Source organism: Pecten maximus, chromosome 4 (genome assembly GCF_902652985.1).
Source record: "Pecten maximus chromosome 4, xPecMax1.1, whole genome shotgun sequence".
NCBI classification, from domain to species: Eukaryota; Metazoa; Mollusca; class Bivalvia; order Pectinida; family Pectinidae; genus Pecten; species Pecten maximus.
In genome coordinates, this window is record NC_047018.1 from 22,826,291 (window position 1) to 22,849,928 (window position 23,638).

General features: G+C 36.6%; 1 protein-coding gene across 7 annotated transcripts in view; it reads left to right on the plus strand.

Moving 5' to 3' along the window:
• The window catches only part of LOC117325539 (myelin transcription factor 1-like), a 52,485-nt gene that overhangs the window by 20,162 nt on the left and 8,685 nt on the right, over window positions 1-23,638 (plus strand). For 4 of the 7 annotated variants that reach the window (XR_004532281.1, XM_033881834.1, XM_033881835.1 and 1 more), the window contains 15 exons: window positions 550-578; window positions 1,160-1,202; window positions 1,945-2,035; window positions 3,007-3,947; window positions 5,033-5,102; window positions 6,912-6,952; window positions 7,270-7,297; window positions 7,845-7,910; window positions 8,236-8,306; window positions 9,333-9,482; window positions 11,429-11,924; window positions 13,718-13,741; window positions 14,656-14,883; window positions 16,148-16,291; window positions 20,431-20,493. Coding sequence is in view for 6 of the 7 variants with exons in the window: in XM_033881834.1 (XP_033737725.1) it covers window positions 550-578; window positions 1,160-1,202; window positions 1,945-2,035; window positions 3,007-3,947; window positions 5,033-5,102; window positions 6,912-6,952; window positions 7,270-7,297; window positions 7,845-7,910; window positions 8,236-8,306; window positions 9,333-9,482; window positions 11,429-11,924; window positions 13,718-13,741; window positions 14,656-14,883; window positions 16,148-16,291; window positions 20,431-20,493 (2,485 nt within the window). In the remaining variant the exon portion in view is untranslated. The remainder of the gene's footprint in view (window positions 1-549; window positions 579-1,159; window positions 1,203-1,944; window positions 2,036-3,006; window positions 3,948-5,032; window positions 5,103-6,911; window positions 6,953-7,269; window positions 7,298-7,844; window positions 7,911-8,235; window positions 8,307-9,332; window positions 9,483-11,428; window positions 11,925-13,717; window positions 13,742-14,655; window positions 14,884-16,147; window positions 16,292-20,430; window positions 20,494-23,638) is intronic. The other 3 variants (XM_033881836.1, XM_033881837.1, XM_033881838.1) reach the window with 3 other exon arrangements.

Consider the following 23,638-nt stretch of genomic DNA (forward strand, 5'->3'; position numbering starts at 1 on the left):
TGGTAGTCACTTACATGTAGATGTTCTAGTTTTACATATGCATGTTAACTTTCTTTTTTTCTTTCTTTTTCAATAAAAAAACCCCAAGTGTATATTTCCCTTATAAAGAAAAAAACAAGTGTCTTTATGCTTTCCCCTGAAAGAAGCAGGCAGCAATTTTAAATTTCAAAATGGAATCATTGTCCTTAATTTAGCAGGAAGGAATTCAAACCTTGGTGTGTGCATTTATTTAAGATCTAGATAACTAAAATACATTAACAGTTTTAGGTCACATCTTATGAGTCTTGGGGATCAATCCTATTTTAAAAGAATCCTTTACAATTCAACTCAGTATTATAAAAACTTTGGATTCCAATCTGGTCCTTGTTCGTTTTTGTAGAAATTTCATTATTATTGTAATTCTGTCAGTACCAGGGCTTACATATATAATCATGTAGATTTATGCGTAATGAGAATGAAGGATACAAACTATACACAGCTTTTGTTGCCTTATACTGTTCTCAAGTGTTTTGAGAGCCAAATTGTAACATATCTGTATTTTGATTTCAGATGCAGAAAATACATGTGATTTGACGGAGGTTAGTGTTTTACATTTAATCAATAACAAAGGATATTTGAGAGGACATGCTCATATATCAACAATCATTGTTATTTTTGTATTCACTAACAGAAGTATCCGGGACAACTGGTCCAAGGGCCAGTGGTTTTGGTCTGCAGCCAACAATGTCTTAGCTAGATGAATCTGTTTTCAAACCAATATGTAAAACTGCCATAAAATGTATACATATATATGATCATTTTGGAGCCATTATTAAATTTGCAGAAGACACCTGTTCAAAGTTACTTACTTAAAGGACCAGCATTTTTATCCTGTTTTACTTGTGCCATGCAATTTAACTGTTTGTGACATACAGTGTAGAAGCTGTCAATGGTGTTGCATCTTAGTAATTTAAAATAAAAACAACTTTTCATTATTTTATATGAAAAATTATATTTTTCGAAAATACATCAATCAAAACATGCAACATCATTTGGGCTGTAAATTAATGTAATTAAATTGGCAAGCTGGCAGTGACTAATATTTTACATTATAATTTTGGTTTAATATCGTTGAATACTGATGTGATGGGAGTCTTAAATATATATATATATTTTTCAGAACAACACTGATGAAACAGATGGAGAAATGAAGGATAAAGAAGGTGATTATAACATAGAGAGAAGCATTCAGCATTTATCAGTAAAACATAAACAAGGATATCCATGTTTCTACCTCAATAGGTGGAGGTTATTTCAACTCCTAACACATCAAATTATCATTACAACTGTTGAATAACAAACAGTTTATTCCACACATCAAATAAACTCTTAATGCGTTTTGATTGGTGGACATGATGACCTTTTGACTGGGACTATTCTTTTTTTTAATCGTGTGGTACAATGGGTTTTGATTGGGTAACACTTAAAGGCTAAGCCACTTCACAGGAATTTTGTGATTCATAATTAATAATTAATTTTTATGCCCTGCCATGAAAAATGGGCATATAGGTTTTTACCCATGGCCGTCCTGTCCCGCTGCAATTTAACTAGCTAATCTTGGGAACTGCTGATGTGATCCTCACCAAACTTTGTTTTGGGGTGTCAAGTGGCAGCAGGGGCATTTACGTCTTACAGACATTTTCTAGCTCTATTGATTTCTATAAATATAGTTGCATTACCTGAAGTCGATGTGCAATGCACTACTGGAATAGTTTCTTATTTGACAATAACATTTAAACCATTAAGGATATTCTAATGAAAGTTGCTGTATTCTTTTATCGCCCGACTGAGGAAGTGCTATGCAACCTTGACTTGACCTAAAACAATTGGCATTGCTGCTTGCTCATGTATTAAATAATTTGACCTGTCATTCCCCAGACTAATAGTAAAATGTCTTTGTTGTAGATGCAGTAATAACAAGTTTATCTACTGCTTGTCCCTTCCCTGGTTGTAAGGGATTGGGTCATTCAACTGGAAAATATTCTCGCCATAGAAGGTAAGGTACCAGAGCCTATAAATGGAAATGTTGACGTTTCTTAAAATTCATAGCTACGGTTGTTTAGGAAAATATTGGTTAGAGTAGAAGAGTTTTACAAAATCTTCATGCAGAAGTTTGATCTATTTATCACCTGTAACAATACATTGTGGTGGTAAGGGGACTTGTAACTAGACATTGTGGTATGTGGTAGAAAGGGCTTGTAACGATACAATGTGGTAGAAAGGGCTTGTAATATACATTGTGGTATGTGGTAGAAAGGGCTTGTAATATACATTGTGGTATATGGCAAAAAGGGCTTGTAACTAAACATTGTGGTATGTGGCAGAAAGGGCTTGTAACTATACATTGTGGTAAGCGGCAGAAAGGGCTTGTAACTATACATTTTGGTATGTGGTAGAAAGGGCTTGTAACGATACAATGTGGTCTGTGGTAGAAGGGCTTGTAATATACATTGTGGTATATGGCAAAAAGGGCTTGTAACTAAACATTGTGGTATGTGGCAGAAAGGGCTTGTAACTATACATTGTGGTATGTGGCAAAAAGGGCTTGTAACTATACATTGTGGTATGTGGCAGAAAGGGCTTGTAACTGTACATTGTGGTATGTAGTAGAAAGGGCTTGTAACTATACATTGTGGTATGTGGTGGAAGGGGCTTTGTAACTATACAATGTGGTATGTGGTAGAAAGGGCTTGTAACTATACAATGTGGTATGTGGTAGAAAGGGCTTGTAACTTTACAATGTGGTATGTGGTAGAAAGGGCTTGTAACTATACATTGTGATATGTTGTGGAAGGGGGCTTGTAACTATACAATGTGGTATGTGGCCCAAAGGGCTTGTAACTATACAATGTGGTGTGTGGTAGCGAGGCTTTGTAACTATACATTGTGGTATGTGGTGGAAAGGGTTCAATTTCATCACTAACCATCATTGAATTTATTTGAATTAAGGATACTTTTTCTCTTCAGTGTAACTACCTGTCCAATGGCAGCTAAAAAGAGGAAACAAGAGGAATCAGGAGAAAATGCAGATGTTCCTGCTGCTAAATGTATCAAAGTGGAAAAAGTTGACACTGCTGGTGAAGTGGTGGAGCTGATAAAGGTGAAAGTTGAGGATGAGGAGGACAGTGGAGTAGAATGTCTGGTTATGAAGACATCTGAGAATGCTTTGAAGTCTAATATGATGAGAAAGCCAGCAGTGGAATTGATAGATGTAGAACAGCAGTGTTTTAAGGAGGCAGAAAAGGCTCTACGGAGTCTTTCTGGTGAGATGGACAGCGATGTGGTGATTGAACACACAAGTAATAACAGTGAGGTTAAAGAAGAACATGGTAGTGATGGGGAGGTTGAGAAGAATGTTACTAGGGGAACAAACTCGGAAGACACGTGTGTGATCACAAAGGTGATAACAGCTCCTAAACCTGATATTGTGGAGATTAAAGTGGAGAAACCAGACAAACCGACAATTTTGTCACAACCTTCAGGCAAGCAGGATGGCTTGCCTAGTGTTACAGTGTTATCTCAAGGAAAGTCAGCAAGTCAGGAGGAAATTCTTATTAAAATTGAAGAACAGTGTGCTACAATTCAGTCAGGACAGGCCCCCACTACACAAACAAATGTGACAGACACTAAAGTAGAGGCTGGGTCTACTGTACAAACTGTATCCACCTCTAAAGCTACCGGTATTCCTCTACCAATGTCTCTGATCAGTAACCTCAGTCAGATCCAAGCTGCTGCTGCAGCTCTCATCCCCAAAGAGGAAGACGATGATGATGAGGAAGATGGACAGTTCCAAGTTGTGGCTGAGTGGAGTGCATCTGCTGAAACAGCCACCAACTCTGTGACTGGTACAAAATCCGAGGCACTCGATATCAAGCCAATGTTGGCACCAGATGAAATCAAAGATAAAGGTTTGTACGTCTATTTGTTTATAGAAACATAATGGCTTGAATTCTGTATCAATAGGCTTCATTGGTTTAAATACTTTATCAGTAAGCCTCATTAGCTTGAATAATTTACTTGAATATATATACCTGTGTGAGTTCATTTTGTAAATCTGAAACTGATCTAATCCATTCCATGAGTATTGTGTAAAATGCTGTTTAAATCAACAGAATGCAATTTGTTCCCATTTTGAAGGAACTGCCAAATAAGACATCTATGTTCTGACATCCTGACTTGATCTGGCCTAACTTGTGTCCCACATAATGTCAGTTAAAAAGGTTTGTCTTACCAATATTTCGTGACCCAAAGGGTGTATGATCAGTCAGGCGTATTTGAGCAACATGTGTCGCACTGGGTGACGGATTAGAAAGTTAAACTTTAGCAGTATGGGGCACATAGGATAACAGATTGGACAGGTTGTTCCGATCAACCTGCGTCTGACAGTCAGATTACACAGTTTTATTTTAGCAGCATTTATATGTTTCACAGGACATTATATTAGACATAACTATATATTATTGGACAGAGGATTGTCCTGTTTTTCCATTAGACTCACCAATTGATATATAAGGATAATCTAAATGCTGTTTTGTTAAATATGTCTTATTGAATATATATATATATATATATTAGTGTTGTAACGATTCACCGATGCACCGATATATTGGATCGCAAAGTGGAGCATCGATGCATCGTCTATGTTTGATTTGTATCGCGATACCTGTTGGAGTTCTTTTAATTCCAGTTTATCTAAATTCAAGAACACTTTGTGGGAAATGGACAAAATGTATATTTTTTTAAACAAATGCATATACTGTTCTTGTTCAACTGTTTTCAGTAAACTCAATATATTTTAACTTTGATATGTTACAACCCAAAAATAAAACAAAAAACTGGTGTATGCAAAATTTTTTTTGCAGTGTAAATGTTTGTGATGTGTTAATTGTTCTTGCATCCAAAAAATATCTATACATTAGCTATATACTAAAAATGTATGTTGGCTATAATGATTGTTTTTAAAAGAAGAGAAAATGTTATTCTTTTCTGTCAGATGTGAAGTGTCCTACTCCAGGATGTGATGGTACAGGTCATGTGACTGGTCTCTATTCTCATCACAGAAGGTAACAAATTACTGCTCATGTCATAGTTGGTGATTCTTGTTCATTGTACATAAGTGGTATCAGAAAAAAGACCTCCTGCTTTACGTCATTGAAAGGGAAACTACTGTGATTTATGGTGCTTCTGAAATGTTTTATTTCTTAGTTTACTATTGATGTGGTGTCTGTGATTTTCATTAATGTAATTTGTTCGTTTGTTAGATTTACATTTTGTGTAGTTCAGAAGTACGACAGGTTTCACATTACATCACCAATATATCATTATATTTGTAAGACATTTTACCTGATCTTTTAACTAAACATAGGGTAAGGTATAGTACACCTGGAAAACAAACAAAGCAAACATATTTTTATATCTCTGATTCCTGTACCCAGGTACTTGTTATTACTTCCAAAATTTGTGAAGTATTTTACAGTACTTTCCTTATATATAACATTTAAACTAATGTGGAACCTTATATATAACATTAAAACTAATGTGGAACCTTATATATAACATCAAAACTAATGTGGAACCTTATATATAACATTAAAACTAATTTGGAACCTTATTTAGAACATCAAAACTACTGTGGAACCTTATATATAACATTAAAACTAATGTGGAACCTTATATATAACATCAAAACTAATGTGGAACCTTATTTAGAACATCAAAACTAATGTGGAACCTTATTTAGAACATCAAAACTAATGTGGAACCTTATATATAACATTAAAACTAATGTGGAACCTTATTTAGAACATCAAAACTAATGTGGAACCTTATTTAGAACATCAAAACTAATGTGGAACCTTATATATAACATTAAAACTAATGTAGAACCTTATTTAGAACATTAAAACTAATGTGGAACCTTATTTAGAACATCAAAACTAATGTGGAACCTTATTTAGAACATCAAAACTAATGTGGAACCTTATATATAACATCAAAACTAATGTGGAACCTTATATATAACATCAAAACTAATGTGGAACCTTATATATAACATTAAAACTAATGTGGAACCTTATTTAGAACATCAAAACTAATGTGGAACCTTATTTAGAACATCAAAACTAATGTGGAACTTTATATATAACATCAAAACTAATGTGGAACCTTATATATAACATTAAAACTAATGTGGAACCTTATTTAGAACATCAAAACTAATGTGGAACCTTATTTAGAACATCAAAACTAATGTGGAACCTTATTTAGAACATCAAAACTAATGTGGAACCTTATTTAGAACATCAAAACTAATGTGGAACCTTATTTAGAACATCAAAACTAATATGGAACTTTATATATAACATCAAAACTGATGTGGAACCTTATTTAGAACATCAAAACTAATGTGGAACTTTATATATAACATCAAAACTAATGTGGAACTTTATATATAACATCAAAACTAATGTGGAACCTTATATATAACATCAAAACTAATGTGGAACCTTATATATAACATCAAAACTAATGTGGAACCTTATTTAGAACATCAAAACTAATGTGGAACCTTATATATAACATCAAAACTAATGTGGAACCTTATTTAGAACATCAAAACTAATGTGGAACCTTATTTAGAACATCAAAACTAATGTGGAACCTTATTTAGAACATCAAAACTAATGTGGAACTTTATATATAACATCAAAACTAATGTGGAACCTTATATATAACATCAAAACTAATGTGGAACCTTATATATAACATCAAAACTAATGTGGAACCTTATTTAGAACATCAAAACTAATGTGGAACCTTATTTAAAAAATGAAAGGAAAACTGAGAAACACATGTTTCCTTTATTTTTACAGCTTATCGGGTTGCCCCAGGAAGAGTATGGCTCCTCCAGAAGGTAATTATAGCTTTCTCTATCTTAGACATATACAAACATTGCATTTTGACACATATTGTTTTGAATAAAAAGGAAAATTTTACAAAATGAAGAAAACCATGTCTTAAATAAAGTGCCATATCATGCAATTTCAAAATGGAAAAAAGTTGTTTTGAAAAATCTAATCTTATGGTGCCAAAAAATTGTAAATTACATTATTTTCTTTCAAATCTTGTGAGCTTACCCATTGAAAATTGTTTCATTAAAAATTGTTTATTTCATTCAGATTTGAATAAAAAGAAAAATTTGTGTACTGAATGATTGTCTTTGTGTTTCAGTTGTTGCCTTGCATGAAAGCCTTGCCAGGTAAGTATTTAATGTACATTAAGAGAGTTGTAGCAGATATACATTCAATACCAGGTATTCTGTGTGATGAAAAACCTTTGTATATCACAAACAAATCATGTAATTAGCTCCTTAGATGTATTAAATGTCCTTGTTTAATCATATCATTTATCAGTTTGTTTCATTTTAATTGTACTTTCACAGAACTTTTTACATTCCGTTTCATTCCAGCCTTTGTTTTATCCCTTCACATAACTTTTTACATTCTGTTTTGTGCCAGCCATTGTTTTTTTCCCTTCTCGTATCTTACACGTTCTGTTTTGTTTTTACATTCTTTTTCATTCCGTTTATAGTGTTTGATTGATTTATTCACGTAACTTAAATAAAGTTTAACATCACTAATACAATGTACATTGTACATGTAGTTCATACCTGTTCACATTTCAGATATCTGTGTTTAGTTGTTTTATGACTTGATTTAACTGTTTTCCACAAAGTAGTTTTTAGTTTTCCCATTGGTGTGGTGACCATCTATATTTACATAAGCTCTGCTACTTTTCGTGTTAAGTAGGTGCCCCACACCTGGATGTACAGGGAAAGGTCACATCAATAGTACCAGGAGCACACACAGAAGGTAAGTTGGTGTATAAGTGGATTATTTGAAGAAGTTATAACCTTCCAGAATATTAAGTGATCTACCAGATTGAATTAATGCTTTACCTGATTGTCTATATTAATTGACTTATCAAATTTTGTATATTAAATGACATACCAGAATTTTTATATCAAATGACATACCTAATTTTGTATAAATCATTTACCAGCTGGTTGTGTATGTTAAGTTTAAACTTGCAAAATTTTGTATAAGTGACCTACCACATTGTGTAGATTAATAAGTGCGTTAATCAAATTTTGTAGACTTTCAAATCATTAAATGTTCCATTTCTGTCCTATTGCAGTCTCTCAGGCTGTCCAATTGCTGCCATGGGCAAACTAGTCAGTTCCACTCAGGCAAATGCCAGAAAATCGGGTGAGTACCTCTTCTGTATCCAATGTAACCTATCTGATCATAGTTTAGAATTCCTTGTAAATATAGTCAGGGTTCATAGTCAAATGGGATGTAGGAGAGCATTGGTAATTTTTACACAGAAACTCCAATCTTTTTTGTATTTGGCATATGTCCTGTACGAGTATTAACTTGTTTGTTGAAATGTATACAAGATATAGAAGCTTATAGTAAAAAATTCAGACCAAGCAATATTTTTCTGAACATGTAAATTTAAAACTTTGAATCCTTGTCTTCTGTTTGTATTAAGAAGAAAAACATACTTAATTTTTTATAAAAAAATATGTTAGGGTTAAATGATTTTTAAAACAACATGTTAAACATTTGGAAAGAGAGAGGGAGAAAAAAAATGTTGTTTTGGATTTGTAGATGTATTAAAACAGCCAAATTTGGGTTTGTATAGGTGGATGTATTGTGTGGTTCTATCATGATATTCATGTAGAAATTGAAACATTGTCAAAAACTTACAGCCACTGTTGGTGAACCATACAGTACATCACATTAAAAGTGATTTTGTGTTGACAGTTTTGTTATAGATAAATTGTTTACTGGGTCTATGCAGAATGCTGTTATATTTGACAGCTTTATTATTAGTTAGTAATTCAATATTCTTTTAACTGTGTAGTGATGTAGATACTGAAAAAAACCTTGTGGCTTGCATATTGTTTTTGATAGTAATTAGTAGACAGGCATAAAATATACAGATAGGCATATAACCAAGACATGGGCTTGTTATCCATAGATAAATATGGTATGTAATGTGTACCACATAATCTGCATAGACTCAGATTATCTTTATTTAAAATTTTGATTTTTACTTGATATTTCACCAACACAGAGCATGGCCGCCTTTGGTTTGTTTCCCCATGGCTGTTGTTGAATGGTTCTCTATTATTTCTAGCGGGTCCCTTTGTAGTTTGATGGTCCGTCATTGTGATCGTTTTAGCTTGACGTAAGTTTTTTTGTTTTTTTGTTTTTTATCGGTGTCAGGGCTCCATCTTGTTCTGCTCCCCAAAGAAGACGACCCATCCAAGGCGGTACTTGCCACATGCAATGAAAAAGAGCTCATCCGATTGGCTGCTCAGAAGTGCAAATTGTCTGACAAATCAATGAGTAGCTTGGCCGGACTATCTGCCTCGGGTCGGTACCTGTACACTAACTTCGCTGTGCACCTGATGTTTTGTCTCATCTCATCCTCATTCAGAAAATATTGGAGTTGTTCTAAATTCTTTGACTTTACAAAAAAATGGATAATGTTCAGATTTATTTGAAAATGGACAGAAATAAATATCAAGAATATCTGATTGGTGGAAACCTTCCAATTAGGTAAAAAAAACTTTCATATCAAATTCAAGTTTTTCTGATAGTTTTGTGAAGTTCCTCACATTTGAGTTCAAACTTTACAGGTGGTATCCGAGGTAACACACAGCCTTAAAATCATGTAACTGAACGACCAATATGTTGTGCCTGAATTCAGGATGAGGTGACCTTGTACAATGTTTCTGGCTATGCGGTTCAGGCTATCATTGCCCAAACATGCTATACTGTATACACTTTTTCCCTAGCATTCTGTAGCAAACTGTTTCTGTACTTGTGGTACATCACTTGTCATTTCCATTGTGATTACTTGCACACTATCAAGTTTTAGCACACCTAGTAGCTCAAGAAGGCATCTATTACTTTTTACTCTCTTACACAGCTTTTCAAGCTTTGATATTCCTCTGGAATATTTAACAATTTTAGCATACACTCTTCAAATCTAGGAAAAAAGATCCATATTTGATTTAATCTTGGCTGTAAACTCCCGAAAGGTAATTTATAAATTTTCAGTAGTCATCTGTCAGTTGGGATCATTCTGTGATAATTTTTAGTTTCTTCATCATGAATTTTAAATTGAGATCAATACAGGTAGTTATGAGTACTGTATATATCTTTATACAAGTTTTAAATAGGGTAGATATCAGAGACTTTCAGATGGAATTATTAGGTCTAGCATGTGTGAATAAGGTTGATATGGGAGACTTTCAGATGGAATTATTAGGTCTAGCATGTGTGAATAAGGTTGATATCGGCGATATTCAGATGGAATTAGTAGGGTCACTTTGAGTGAATTAGATTAATATTGGAGATTTGTCAGATGGAATTATCAGGGCCAGTTTGTGTGATTGAAGTGCTTTTATGTTTCTGAAAATTCTTGTTTATTCTTTCATTAGTAATTATGTATATATTGTTGGCTTTCTTACTTCAACAGAAGATCCTAGTTCCATATTGCTGAGTTTAATCACATAACACATTTGATAGTAGGACTCTCTTAATGACTTATAATTGCACTCATTTCTAGCAACCATAATTCATCAATTCATCAACTCTATTTCTAAATTTTAGCATGAGAAATTCATCTGGGTTATACCGACAGAATTCTAAGATGTATGTACACCTGTTCAAAGTTTGATTTTCGGATTTTTCAGTCTTGTTTTGTTCATCATAGTGTATCGTTTTCAGTTGCAATCTGATAATCAATTTGCCATGCCTCGTCTCGGGATAGAGGCCCTTTATTAGTGTTGTGCTAATATTTGCATGCTCTTTCATCAAACTTTCACTTGTTATGTTTCTTGTTCTATTTGCATGAGTAAAACTCCTTACAAATTTGCACTTCTTTTATTTGAATAGATAAATAATATAAATGCAAAGTTCACTGAAACCTGTGCTCAAAATATTTATCAAAAGCTTTCTTTGAATATGTTCTTCAATAAATTTATCGAGCACATTTGTTGATAAGTTTTGATTATTCTCATACATGTTTGTTTTAAAATAAAGTAATCTTTTAATTAGATTTTGATAATAATGGTAAAAGCACATAATAGTTATATATAAAAACCCATTTAAGCATGGTGTAATTGTAAATCCTGTTTTCATCAGATAGATTGGAAGTCTATCCCAGTAAACAAATTTTCTACGTTAATAACTTCCTCAAGAGTTGGTTTGTTTTAAATGCGTTTTACTATTTGTTTCCATGGTTATATGAATTGTTCTGTTGTGTTTGTTGACCATTTTATTAGTGTTATTTGATGTTCTGTTTATACCAGAGACAGACAGGGTGTTGCGGCCAATGATACTTACAAAACAGCTGGAGCTTCAGAGCATTGACTCTGTTGTGTCAACATCCACGCCAAGGGGCAATCTGGCCAAGGAATTGGAGAAGTATAACCGTCCAGAACTACAGGGGGCACCAGCATCCTCTGTCGCCACACCCATTTCAGCACAGACACTGGTCACTACCCCTGTGGAACAGTCCAGTCCTCCAGAACGCTCCACTACACCCCCACTTCCACCTGCCAAACCCAAGGTCATGAAACGTGACTCTGACCGTCCTAATATCCTCCGACGACCAAGTTTAAAGCCTCAGAATAGATCATCCTCATCAAGCAGTAGTGTGTCATCTCAGTCATCAGCAAACAGCCTCTCCAGGAGTTCATCCAGCACCTCACTTGAAGGAAGTGACTTCATGAACAGTGTTAGTGATCTTCTTGGCAGGAAAAAGGTGCCCCCTGGTGGGGCATCGTCGTCTGTGGCGTTTACCAGGTCTGTTACGACGTTGACTATTCCTAACCCTTTGATGGCGAAGTCTAAAACGCCCACCCCCGGATCTATACTCTCTGCATCCAACACAACCAAAATCTCAACTAAACCCACAATCAGCTCTATATACGTCAGCCCCTCAGGACAAACTATCAACGTGCCCTCGGGGTACGTCTTACTCCCGCAATACAAGAAAAAGTAGCTTCCCCAACTACACATAGTGGGACGCATATATTCAACTGCCCTAGGGGTGAAAGTTCAATAATGCCTTTTGCCATGAACTATCCAGAGAGACTACATATAAATTCAGGCCAAAGGGAATTATCTATTTGTAGTTTCCATAAAACAGTCAGTTTGAATTTGTATCTATTTCTAGTAATATGATGATATTCTGTATTGTAAAAAGATATTACAACTTCTTTTGATTGATAGTATTACTGTCTTGTTTTCAGTTCTAATTCTTCATAGCGAGGAATACTGTTAACTTCTAAGAAAAGGCTCCTGTAGGTAGTTCCCTATAGCTATAAAGGTATTCTCATCCCTATAACCCCAGTGGTAGATCTGTCCTGCTTCAGTCATGGGTCTTACTATTGGTGTATGTAGGGTTGAAAAGGTTTGCTCCCTGGATCACTATTACATAGATGTCCATGATGGACTGTTGGAGATTTTAAATGTTTCATAAGGAGAACAGTGGGTGCCATGTGTAGGCACAGATATGTGTAGGCTGGCAGAGAGACAGTATCAGTATTAAGTTTCTGTTTAGTAAATATACTTGTTATACAAACACTGCTTTGATCCAAACATCATCTACAATGTACCGGTAAGTTAGGCAGGTAGCTCTTCTGCAGGATGTAACCTAGTTTATGAGATAGCTTGGGCATATGTCAGTTGGACATGTCTTCAATAGTGATGCTTCAATTTGTGATTTTGAAATTGGAATCTTGAAAAGAAATACTTCGAGAGGAAAGGGTTGGGTTTTAGTTATTCATTAGCTTTTGGGAAGTTAATCAGGCTATAAATATTTTACTGTTCTTTGCTTTGCAGCATTGTAAGTTTAGATGTTATGTTGACTCAGAAGAGCTATCCCAACTGACCAGGACTGGTCATACATAGTGGGTAGAACTATTTTCGGATGGTTGGAAGAATGTTTTTTTAATTTCATGACAAATACTTGTTTTAGGTAATATAGTGATTTTGTTATTGTTACAATTGTTTACAGAAGTACTACACTTCTATACCCTGTTAATATAATACCAGAGCGAGTCCTCTGAATTTACTCAAAATTTACAATTGTTTTTTTTTTTTATTACCAGTAAATTAAGATCAACTCCTGGTGCATCTGGAAAGAAAATGTGTCCAATGTAGTCCAGTGTTATTATAATTATACAATTTATACTTTTAAAATACTTTTTTCAGACATGATAACTTGCGAGTTCAAGATCATGTTTTGAATATGTTCGTTTTGTTGAGAATAAATACCATTGTCATCTATTGAAGTTTTGAATGAAAAAAAAATCATTGTTCTCGGCAATGAGAAAAACCTAATTAAACATTTTGTATGTGATTATCTTAGATTTCAGGCATTTAAGTCCCTGCAAGCCCTGCAATCGTTTTGGGTTTGTTTGAAAACAATGCTAATACATCTCTGCAATTTCACAAAAAATGCAATGTTCATCCTCCAAAAACAAAATTTAATTTTATATATCCTTGATAGTGATTATGGAATTCTAGTACTATGTATATACTTATGGAATTGTAAATTTCAAAGATATTAAAACTCCAATTTCTACTTCCAGGTGTGGGGACTTAAATGCTGACAGGTAATTAATGTTAAATTTATCTACTTGATTACCGCAACCACGGCCATACCTGGTATTATCTCTCCTGGCCATTGTATGTCAATATCACCGAGGTATCATGTTGGGAAGATTTATACAAATTATAATAAACTGATAAATTTTAACTTTTTTTTTTTTAATTCCAATTATCAATTTGAGTTTTATTTGTGTATGTTTTGTATTTTAATACGGCAAAAGTGGAGATAGTGGGTGTTGGTCGTGGTAGCATTTCAGTACGGTGGGATGTCCCATACAATCGTTGTTGTCACACCCTTGGTAGTAGTTTTCATGCACAACATACAAAAAGATCAGTGGTTGGCCACTTAATGTTGTAGTACATGTTGTAAATATTGTGAGAAAATAAAACAATGTTATCGCTCAACTGTCTTTTAGTTTGCTTTTTCAAGTTTTTATTTTGTTTTTATATAATTTTCCTTTTTTTGAGTTTTTCTTTCTTCTATGCGTGCCTTCTTCCTTTCCTTTGTCATCCATTTCAGTTTTGTATACTTTGTTATATATTTTTGTTGTTTTTCCAGCCTCTATTTTGTTGTCGTGTTTAATGTATTAACCTGCAGTGGGCAGATCCAGAGAACTTGAGACCAGCCTGTTAATGGTGGTCAAGGCTCTTTGAGTGTTAAAGAGGAGGGTATTTAAAAATGGGAAAAATTGAGGAAATCCATAGATTTAGAGAAAATCTAGCCAGGCTGTAAGGTTTTCAGAAGCACAGGAAACACCTCTGGATCTGCCACTGCTTTGTAAATTTGAGAACATTTATAGAAACTAAAGTACTAAAACCAATCATTACAATATTGCTGATATTATTTCATCATCTCCATGCTCGTTATTGCATGATACATCGCTGATATCAAGTCGCCTTTCTTGCATGGCCATCTTAGATTATCAGGGGAGGCCGCTTGTAGTCCAGTAGACCATGACAACGAACCTCGTTCTGAAAGTCCAGACTTGTTCAAGATCAAGATGGAAAATAAAGAAAGCCTTCAATGTCCCACTGTTGGATGTGATGGATCGGGACACATAACGGGGAATTACTCCTCCCACAGAAGCCTATCGGGGTGTCCATTAGCTGATAGAGCCACGGTACAAGCCAATCAGATTGAATTAAAGTAAGTTTTGACCGATAGCTATGATAGGTCTCCATAATGACGGGTAATTCTGTCAGTGTTCTCGTTGATTTCCTTGTCAGCTTTTGATTGGTCGACAGCACTAGTGACTTTACCCTGTTATCCTGCATGAAATGCAAGAATGCTGGCTGCATCATTCTCATTTCATTTTATCATTCAATCCATCTATTCATCATCATCTTCATCATGTCTTGTCTTGTACATGTTTTAAAAGTTTATCATATCAGTATAACATTTTTAACCTATTCCTTGTAGGTTCATATGAACCGTAATGTATATAATAATGATATTTTGTGTTGAAAAAAAATGTGTATGTTTTCTGCCTTTGTGTAGTAACAATTCATCATGGCATAATTCAAAGAAAGAAAAAGAAAAAAAGAAATTGAAAAAAATGTGCTTTAGAGTTTTCCCTGTGATTTTCATCTAAAAACACTCAGTTTGATTAAAATCATATCTTGAATCTCTGCTTCCCATTCGGCAAACTACACTGCTGCATGGCGTAGTGGAGCACAGATCAAGATATGATTTTAATAAAATTAAGAAACACTATACATATTCTTTAAGTTCAATTTGATTAAAGTTGAATTCTGCTCTCTGTACCTCTATGATACAATATGTATGTAGGTAATACAGCAGAGGTCATATTCTGTGACCTTTGTGCCAATTCTTTGCTGTGTCACACTAATGATTGGCTAGAATTTAGGGCCAACGGGACATAGCAGTGTGTTAAATCCTTGACTGTATCATATAAGTACAGGACTAGGAATTTGATTCTCATCAAATTGATAGAAGTGTAGATAACAAGATGCAAGTGAGAAAACTACTACAAAACCCTCAACAATAGCTTGAGGAAGTCGAGTATCTGCTATTTAATTATAGATCAGTCTTTTATGTAACTCTGAGAAGACCTGTCCTGAGAATGTATTGAGATGATGTAACAAATGATACTTGATTATGTCTGTAAGTCTTAACAAAAAATTCAAAATAAAAAAAAAGTGAAAACATTTCTGTATGTTATCAATTCCTTTGGTTTATATCAAGTGTTGAGATGAAGAATGTGTCCACAATGTATAAAAAAGATCTGGATAAAATACAGGTAACATTATCCTTACCACTATATAAAATTAGAGGAAGCATGTTTACTCAATGGTGTCATGTGATTTAATCAACAATCTTATAATACTAAATAATACTCAGGATGTTGACATTAAAATTGTATGCCTGTAAACAAATATCAACCTAACAGATGTCCCACGCCGGGCTGTGACGGGTCTGGTCATGTGACCGGCAACTACGCTTCCCACCGCAGTCTGTCCGGCTGTCCGCGGGCAGCCAAGCTGAAAAAGATCCTGGGTAAGGAAGGTGACAGGAAGGAGGATGAGCCACTCAGGTAAGATTCTAAGTTTCCGCAATGGTGGGGAATGAAATTGGAGCTTTGGTGATGACTTTTACTGGTGATCTTAACTAATACATGTATAATGTACAATTGGTGTTGGTCTGGGCTCTGGTTATATACGTTAACAATATTGACAGTACAATTTTTCATTCAAATATGTAGATGTAGAACAGATTTTTGCGATTGTTCCATTGAAAGTGAAGTGTAAAAAAAAAAAAAAATATATATTTAGGCCAACTGCTCAACATAGAGTATTCCTAATCATCATGGCAACTGTTTAGCATATAATTTCTGAAGTCACCATTGAAATGATCAGATGTCATTGAAGGTATAGTAAGAACACATTTTATACCCATTGCAAAGATTTATTGTTCTGTAAGACTTGAGGCAAAGTCCTGTTTTCATTGAGCAATCGCACAGGATCAAGTCTGAAAGAATGATGAAATAGAAAGTAAAAGCTGGTGGTGGTCTGGCTGAACTGTAGGTGATGGGTGGTAGTTGTAACATTGATGTATGTGAACTTCACACAGGTCTCCATACATGTAGCTATATATGTTGATAATGCTTGAAAAGCAAGCTTCAGACTTGTTGCCCTCATATTTGTTAACTTAAATAAAACATGATGAATTCTGCTGCAACTTGGTAACATTAGTATAGTAATGGTGTTCTAATTTGACACCCAGGGCTTCATTTGATGTGGGTTTCATAAGCAGTTCTGCACATAGGAATACTGTTGTTTTCCTTATTGTTTTCATGGGCTGTCTTACATTACTTTCAACTTTCAAAAAAATTATCACATTTTGGACATTTCCAAGATGCACAAAAATGCTTCATAGTGTATGAAAGTTGTACAGGTATTAAGAAGGGAAAATTTATTTGATAACACCGTAATTACATATATGTTTCAGCATAAAATAGTAAATAAGTCGGGCACACTTTGAAAACATTTCCTACAAAGATGCAACACCACTCATAATGTATATGCGCTGCCTGTCATAAAAATGCATAAAGTGGCACTTCTTAGGGGTGCAATTAATTAAAACTTTGGAGGATGGTAAAATGGAAATGTATGTAATAACTGTTGGTATTGTGTAATAATATACAAAAGAATTATAACTCTCTTTTGAAGATGGAACACCTTTAAGACAAAACACACAATTAACAATATCATCAAATCGGAACAGTGTTTATCTTCTTGCAGATTTAAAATGCTTCATATACAGGAGGTCATCTTAACTGTATGGGTCCTAAATAACTCAAACATGATACAATACTGTCAGCTAACCCTGGGGTCGGGGTGTGTTCATACCCCAGGAGTGGAGTGTGGTTGTACCATGTGAGTGGGGTGTAGCTGTACCCTGGGGTTGGGGTGTGGTTGTACCCTGGTAGTGGGGTGTGGTTGTACCCTGGGAGTGGGGTGTGGTCGTACCCTGGTAGTGGGGTGTGGTCGTACCCTGGTAGTGGGGTGTGGTCGTACCCTGGTAGGGGTGTGGTCGTACCCTGGTAGTGGGGTGTGGTCGTACCCTGGGAGTGGGGTGTTGTTGTACCCTGGGAGTGGGATGAGTTCGTACCCTGGTAGTGGGGTGTGGTCGTACCCTGGTAGTGGGGTGTGGTCGTACCCTGGTAGTGGGGTGTGGTCGTACCCTGGGGTTGGGGTGTGGTCGTACCCTGGTAGTGGGGTGTGGTCGTACCCTGGTAGTGGGGTGTGGTCGTACCCTGGGGTTGGGGTGTGGTCGTACCCTGGTAGTGGGGTGTGGTCGTACCCTGGGAGTGGGGTGTGGTTGTACCCTGGGAGTGGGGTGTGGTCGTACCCTGGTAGTGGGGTGTGGTCGTACCCTGGTAGTGGGGTGTGGTCGTACCCTGGTAGTGGGGTGTGGTTGTACCCTGGTAGTGGGGTGTGGTCATACCCTGGTAGTGGGGTGTGGTCGTACCCTGGTAGTGGGGTGTGGTTGTACCCTGGTAGTGGGGTGTGGTTGTACCCTGGATTGGGGTGTGATTGTACCCTGGGGTTGGGGTGTGGTTGTTCCCTGGTAGTGGGGTGCGGTTGTACCCTGGGAGTGGGGTGTGGTTGTACCCTGGTAGTGGGGTGTAGCTGTACCCTGGGGTTGGGGTGTGATTGTACCCTTGGAGTGGGGTGTTATTGTTCCCTGGTAGTGGGGTGTGATTGTACCCTGGGATTGGGGTGTGGTTGTACCCTGGTAGTGGGATGTGATTTTACCCTGGGAACTGGGGTGTTATTGTTCCCTGGTAGTGGGGTGTGGTCGTACCCTGGTAGTGGGGTGTGGTCGTACCCTGGTAGGGGTGTGGTCGTACCCTGGTAGTGGGGTGTGGTCGTACCCTGGGAGTGGGGTGTGGTTGTACCCTGGGAGTGGGGTGTGGTTGTACCCTGGGAGTGGGGTGTGGTCGTACCCTGGTAGTGGGGTGTGGTCGTACCCTGGTAGTGGGGTGTGGTCGTACCCTGGTAGGGGTGTGGTCGTACCCTGGTAGTGGGGTGTGGTCGTACCCTGGGAGTGGGGTGTTGTTGTACCCTGGGAGTGGGATGAGTTCGTACCCTGGTAGTGGGGTGTGGTCGTACCCTGGTAGTGGGGTGTGGTCGTACCCTGGTAGTGGGGTGTGGTCGTACCCTGGTAGTGGGGTGTGGTCGTACCCTGGGGTTGGGGTGTGGTCGTACCCTGGTAGTGGGGTGTGGTCGTACCCTGGTAGTGGGGTGTGGTCGTACCCTGGGGTTGGGGTGTGGTCGTACCCTGGGGTTGGGGTGTGGTCGTACCCTGGTAGTGGGGTGTGGTCGTACCCTGGGAGTGGGGTGTGGTTGTACCCTGGGAGTGGGGTGTGGTCGTACCCTGGTAGTGGGGTGTGGTCGTACTCTGGTAGTGGGGTGTGGTCGTACCCTGGTAGTGGGGTGTGGTTGTACCCTGGTAGTGGGGTGTGGTCATACCCTGGTAGTGGGGTGTGGTCGTACCCTGGTAGTGGGGTGTGGTTGTACCCTGGTAGTGGGGTGTGGTTGTACCCTGGATTGGGGTGTGATTGTACCCTGGGGTTGGGGTGTGGTTGTTCCCTGGTAGTGGGGTGCGGTTGTACCCTGGGAGTGGGGTGTGGTTGTACCCTGGTAGTGGGGTGTAGCTGTACCCTGGGGTTGGGGTGTTATTGTACCCTTGGAGTGGGGTGTTATTGTTCCCTGGTAGTGGGGTGTGATTGTACCCTGGGATTGGGGTGTGGTTGTACCCTGGTAGTGGGATGTGATTTTACCCTGGGAACTGGGGTGTTATTGTTCCCTGGTAGTGGGGTGTGGTTGTACCCTGGTAGTGGGGTGTGATTTTACCCTGGGAACTGGGGTGTTATTGTTCTCTGGTAGTGGGGTGTGATTGTACCCTGGTAGAGGGGTGTGGTTGTACCCTGGTGGTTGGGTGTGAAAGTACCCTGGGAGTGGGGTGTCGTTGTACTCTGAGAGTGGAGTGTGGTTGTACCTGGGAACTGGGGTGTTATTGTTCCCTGGGAGTGGGATGTGGTTGTACCCTGGAGTAGGCTGTAGTTGGGCATCAGAGAACAGGAAGTGTTTCGGTTTCATACCAAGTTCACATACTTCAGTTGATATGTTATAATTTCAAGTGAATTCCTTTAAGCAAGTGTGAAAGAATGGGATTAGAATTTGGTTTAGTTAACTATTAACAAGGGTTTAATACTAAATTTTCACGACTTATCAGTTTGTGAAATCATTGAGGAAATAAATATTAGAGGCACTTTCTTGTTCCATATTGTTTCTCAACACAGAATAATGAATATTTTGAAGAAAAAATCAAATTATCAAAATTGTCATAAATTTTGCATGAACTTGAAGCTCATTTTTGTTTTCAATAGACTTGCATTGAGATTGACTGAAACTTTTATATCATGCAAATATGACTTATTCTAAGTTTTTAAGTATAAATGTTTTGAATTGAGATAACTCACAAGTTATGGATATAATTAGCAGATTCATATCCATGAATTATTTTGTAGGAAAGGTGCCTCTGTAGAATTTCCACAATTTCATTGTTCCATTTAAAACTTTCATGCTTGGTTGCATGACTTGAATTTCCAGCTACTCACACTTAAGCCAGTAGGCATGTAGACTTATTAACAAAATTTGCTTGTAGATGTCCGATCCCAGGGTGTGATGGGACGGGTCATGTGACCGGAAAATATTTGTCTCATCGCAGGTACTTGAGTGTCAAATCCTTCCGTGGTCTTGTGAATGTTTAGTTGTTATGTGAGATGTCATTGATTCCTGTAGCATTGTTCTGAGATCAAGTCGCATGAACTTTATATCCATTTCTATGATATGTGTATGTTCATGTATTTTGTTTGTTTATGAGCTGCCAAACTTTCTGGAAATTTATTCATTGATGTTGTCAATATTGCACTTATTTTTTTAAGTTCAGAAATTTGCACATTTTGTGCTATTACAGGATACAAAATAAAAAAAACATTTCTACTTTTATTTTTGTAATCCATATGTACCCCTGCTACCTGAAGTTTTCTCATCTGCCTGTCTGTCACACTCATTGTCAAGGTATTCTTCCAGTGCTCTTGCTTGACAATTTATAGGTATACAGTTGCAATTGACATACCTTCAACAAGCTTAACATTGAAGTTGTTGTTTATAGTTGTAGTCTTTGCTAAAATTTCACTCTGACAATCCTTGTTATCACTTAGGAAACACATGCAAGACATGCCTCAACATACTTGGATGTTGAAATATAGACTTAATCAAGGTCAAGGTCACCATCATTGAAAATATAATTTCAATGTCACACTCCTAATAATTAATCTACATTTCATGAAACTTGACAGTTATCATGCAAGTTCAAGTATGAGATGGGATTGGTCAGCTGGCTTCCATGGTCATTAAATAGAGTTTGATTTCCAGTCCTGACAGGTTTTTATGAACCCAATTTGTATAATTGTTCAAAATAAGTATTTTACTGTTCCCGCTCTTCTTACTAAGAGGCTGCAATGGCCCACATAGGGCAGTTGCCTGGTACTGACCATAGGCCAGTGGTTTTTCTGGAGGTACTCTGGCTTCCCTCCACCTCCAAAACCTGACACATCCTTAAATGACCTTCGCTGTTAATAGGATGTTAAACAAAATTAACCAAACCAATCTTCTTCTTAATTCCAAGCCTTATTATGGATATTGATATGGTTCTTTTTTAAGAACCTTGATGTGGCGCAGCGGTATATGTTGTGGGTATTCCTGGCTAAGCGATTGGGTGCCGTAGACCACGAGTTCGAGGCCTGGTCAGGGCACGTGTTATAAAAATTGTCTTCCTTCGTCATTTGTGTTAGCATTTTTTATAGAAAGCAGTTTATTTGTACATACAATTGTTGTAAGTTTGGTTTTGAGATCTGTGTCCAGTTTATATAGTATAATCTATATATATTGATGTTGTACCTCTTTGTCCACAAACCTGAAAAGTCTCAGAAGTCCACATCGATGTAACTTGAAATACAATATGGTAAACATATATAAGACCCTGTATGATCATACTTCAACTTGAGATCTTACCTATATGTTTTATTAAATAAAAAGAATTATTATTATGCTGTATGATTGTACATGAATTATTACCATAATTTATACAATTGTTTAAAATAAACATTTAAAGAGTTACTGATCATACAGTGTCTGATTAGCCTTATCGACTAAGCTCAGTAAAAGATAGCTTAGGATGCAGTATGCTTTTCCTCAAAGTTTCTTGATAATTAATCCTGCAAAATAGCATATTTATACAAAGGGTCTACTAAATATAAAATAATGTAACCAACCAATGGTATCTCTTTGTCCTGTGATAAGCCACCCATATCTAATAAGATAACCAACCAATGGTATCTCTTTGTCCTGTGATAACCTACCCATATCTAATAAGATAACCAACCAATGGTGTCTCTTTGTCCTGTGATAACCTACCCATATCAAATAAGATAACCAACCAATGGTATCTCTTTGTCCTGTGATAACCTACCCATATCTAATAAGATAACCAACCAATGGTATCTCTTTGTCCTGTGATAACCTACCCATATCTAATAAGATAACCAACCAATGGTGTCTCTTTGTCCTGTGATAACCTACCCATATCTAATAAGATAACCAACCAATGGTGTCTCTTTGTCCTGTGATAACCCACCCATATCTAATAAGATAACCAACCAATGGTATCTCTTTGTCCTGTGATAACCTACCCATATCAAATAAGATAACCAACCAATGGTGTCTCTTTGTCCTGTGATAAGCCCAGCCTCTACAAGAGTCAAGATTTGTGTTGGACACCTGGGGTGATTAAGTCATGTTAAACATATGATTTGATCAAGGGTTGATATTCTCAGTACAAATGTACTACAAAGTGTTTGTGTTTTACTCCTTGAGCACTCTTGCCTGTTGTTATTTATTAGTTTCCTATCAATATATTATGTTGACATGAATGACTTACCGTCCGTTACTGAAGCTTGTCATGTTTTCCACACTATATGTATATCCTAATGAAAATAATTTTGCAGTCATCTGGTTTAATGTCTAGTTTGCATTTTGCATGTGTAACTGTTTATGAATATATATTTACATGCCATGGCACATCTTTCTTTCTTTTTTTGAACACTATTTAAGTCATTTGAATAAATACTCTTTGAGTTTGAAGCAGTTACCACAGCAACAATTACTTAACTGTTATTTCATTTAGTATTATGTGTTATCATTATGTTTTTAGAATTTCGATATGAAGGAAAGAAATATCAACCAAAAATGTATGGATATATTTATTGCATTTTTGCCAGTGAAACAAAGAAATTTATCAACTAATAAACTTATATTTTTCATGCAGCGACAAGCAGTGAAAATATAAGATTTTGCAGTGAAAATATAAATTTTAAGTTTTGACCAATCAGACCGTTGCATTCACCTTATTGAAACTTGCCGATTTTTCCAATTGATGTGAATATTTCTGAAATAGACTAGTTTTTGACAAAATACTCGCTTGACGCTAGCTATTCATGCACAGATTCTCAGATAACAGCAGAACACGCTTAAATTGCGTTGATCAGTCCTTTCAAAATGACACCGTAAAGTTGATGTGGAGGAACGTCATAATGAGATGACGTCATTACTGATTCCCGCACTTTTTGACATTTAAAATTTTTTGATGTTTTTAATTTTGTTTTTAAGTATGAAAAATGCAATAAAAAGAAAATAGAATGGTTTCCCGCTTGATGTAACATAATTATATATTACTCGTATGACAGAATATTTATATATTTTTCACTCCTGCTTCGCACTCGTGAAAATATTGATATTCTGTCATACTCGTG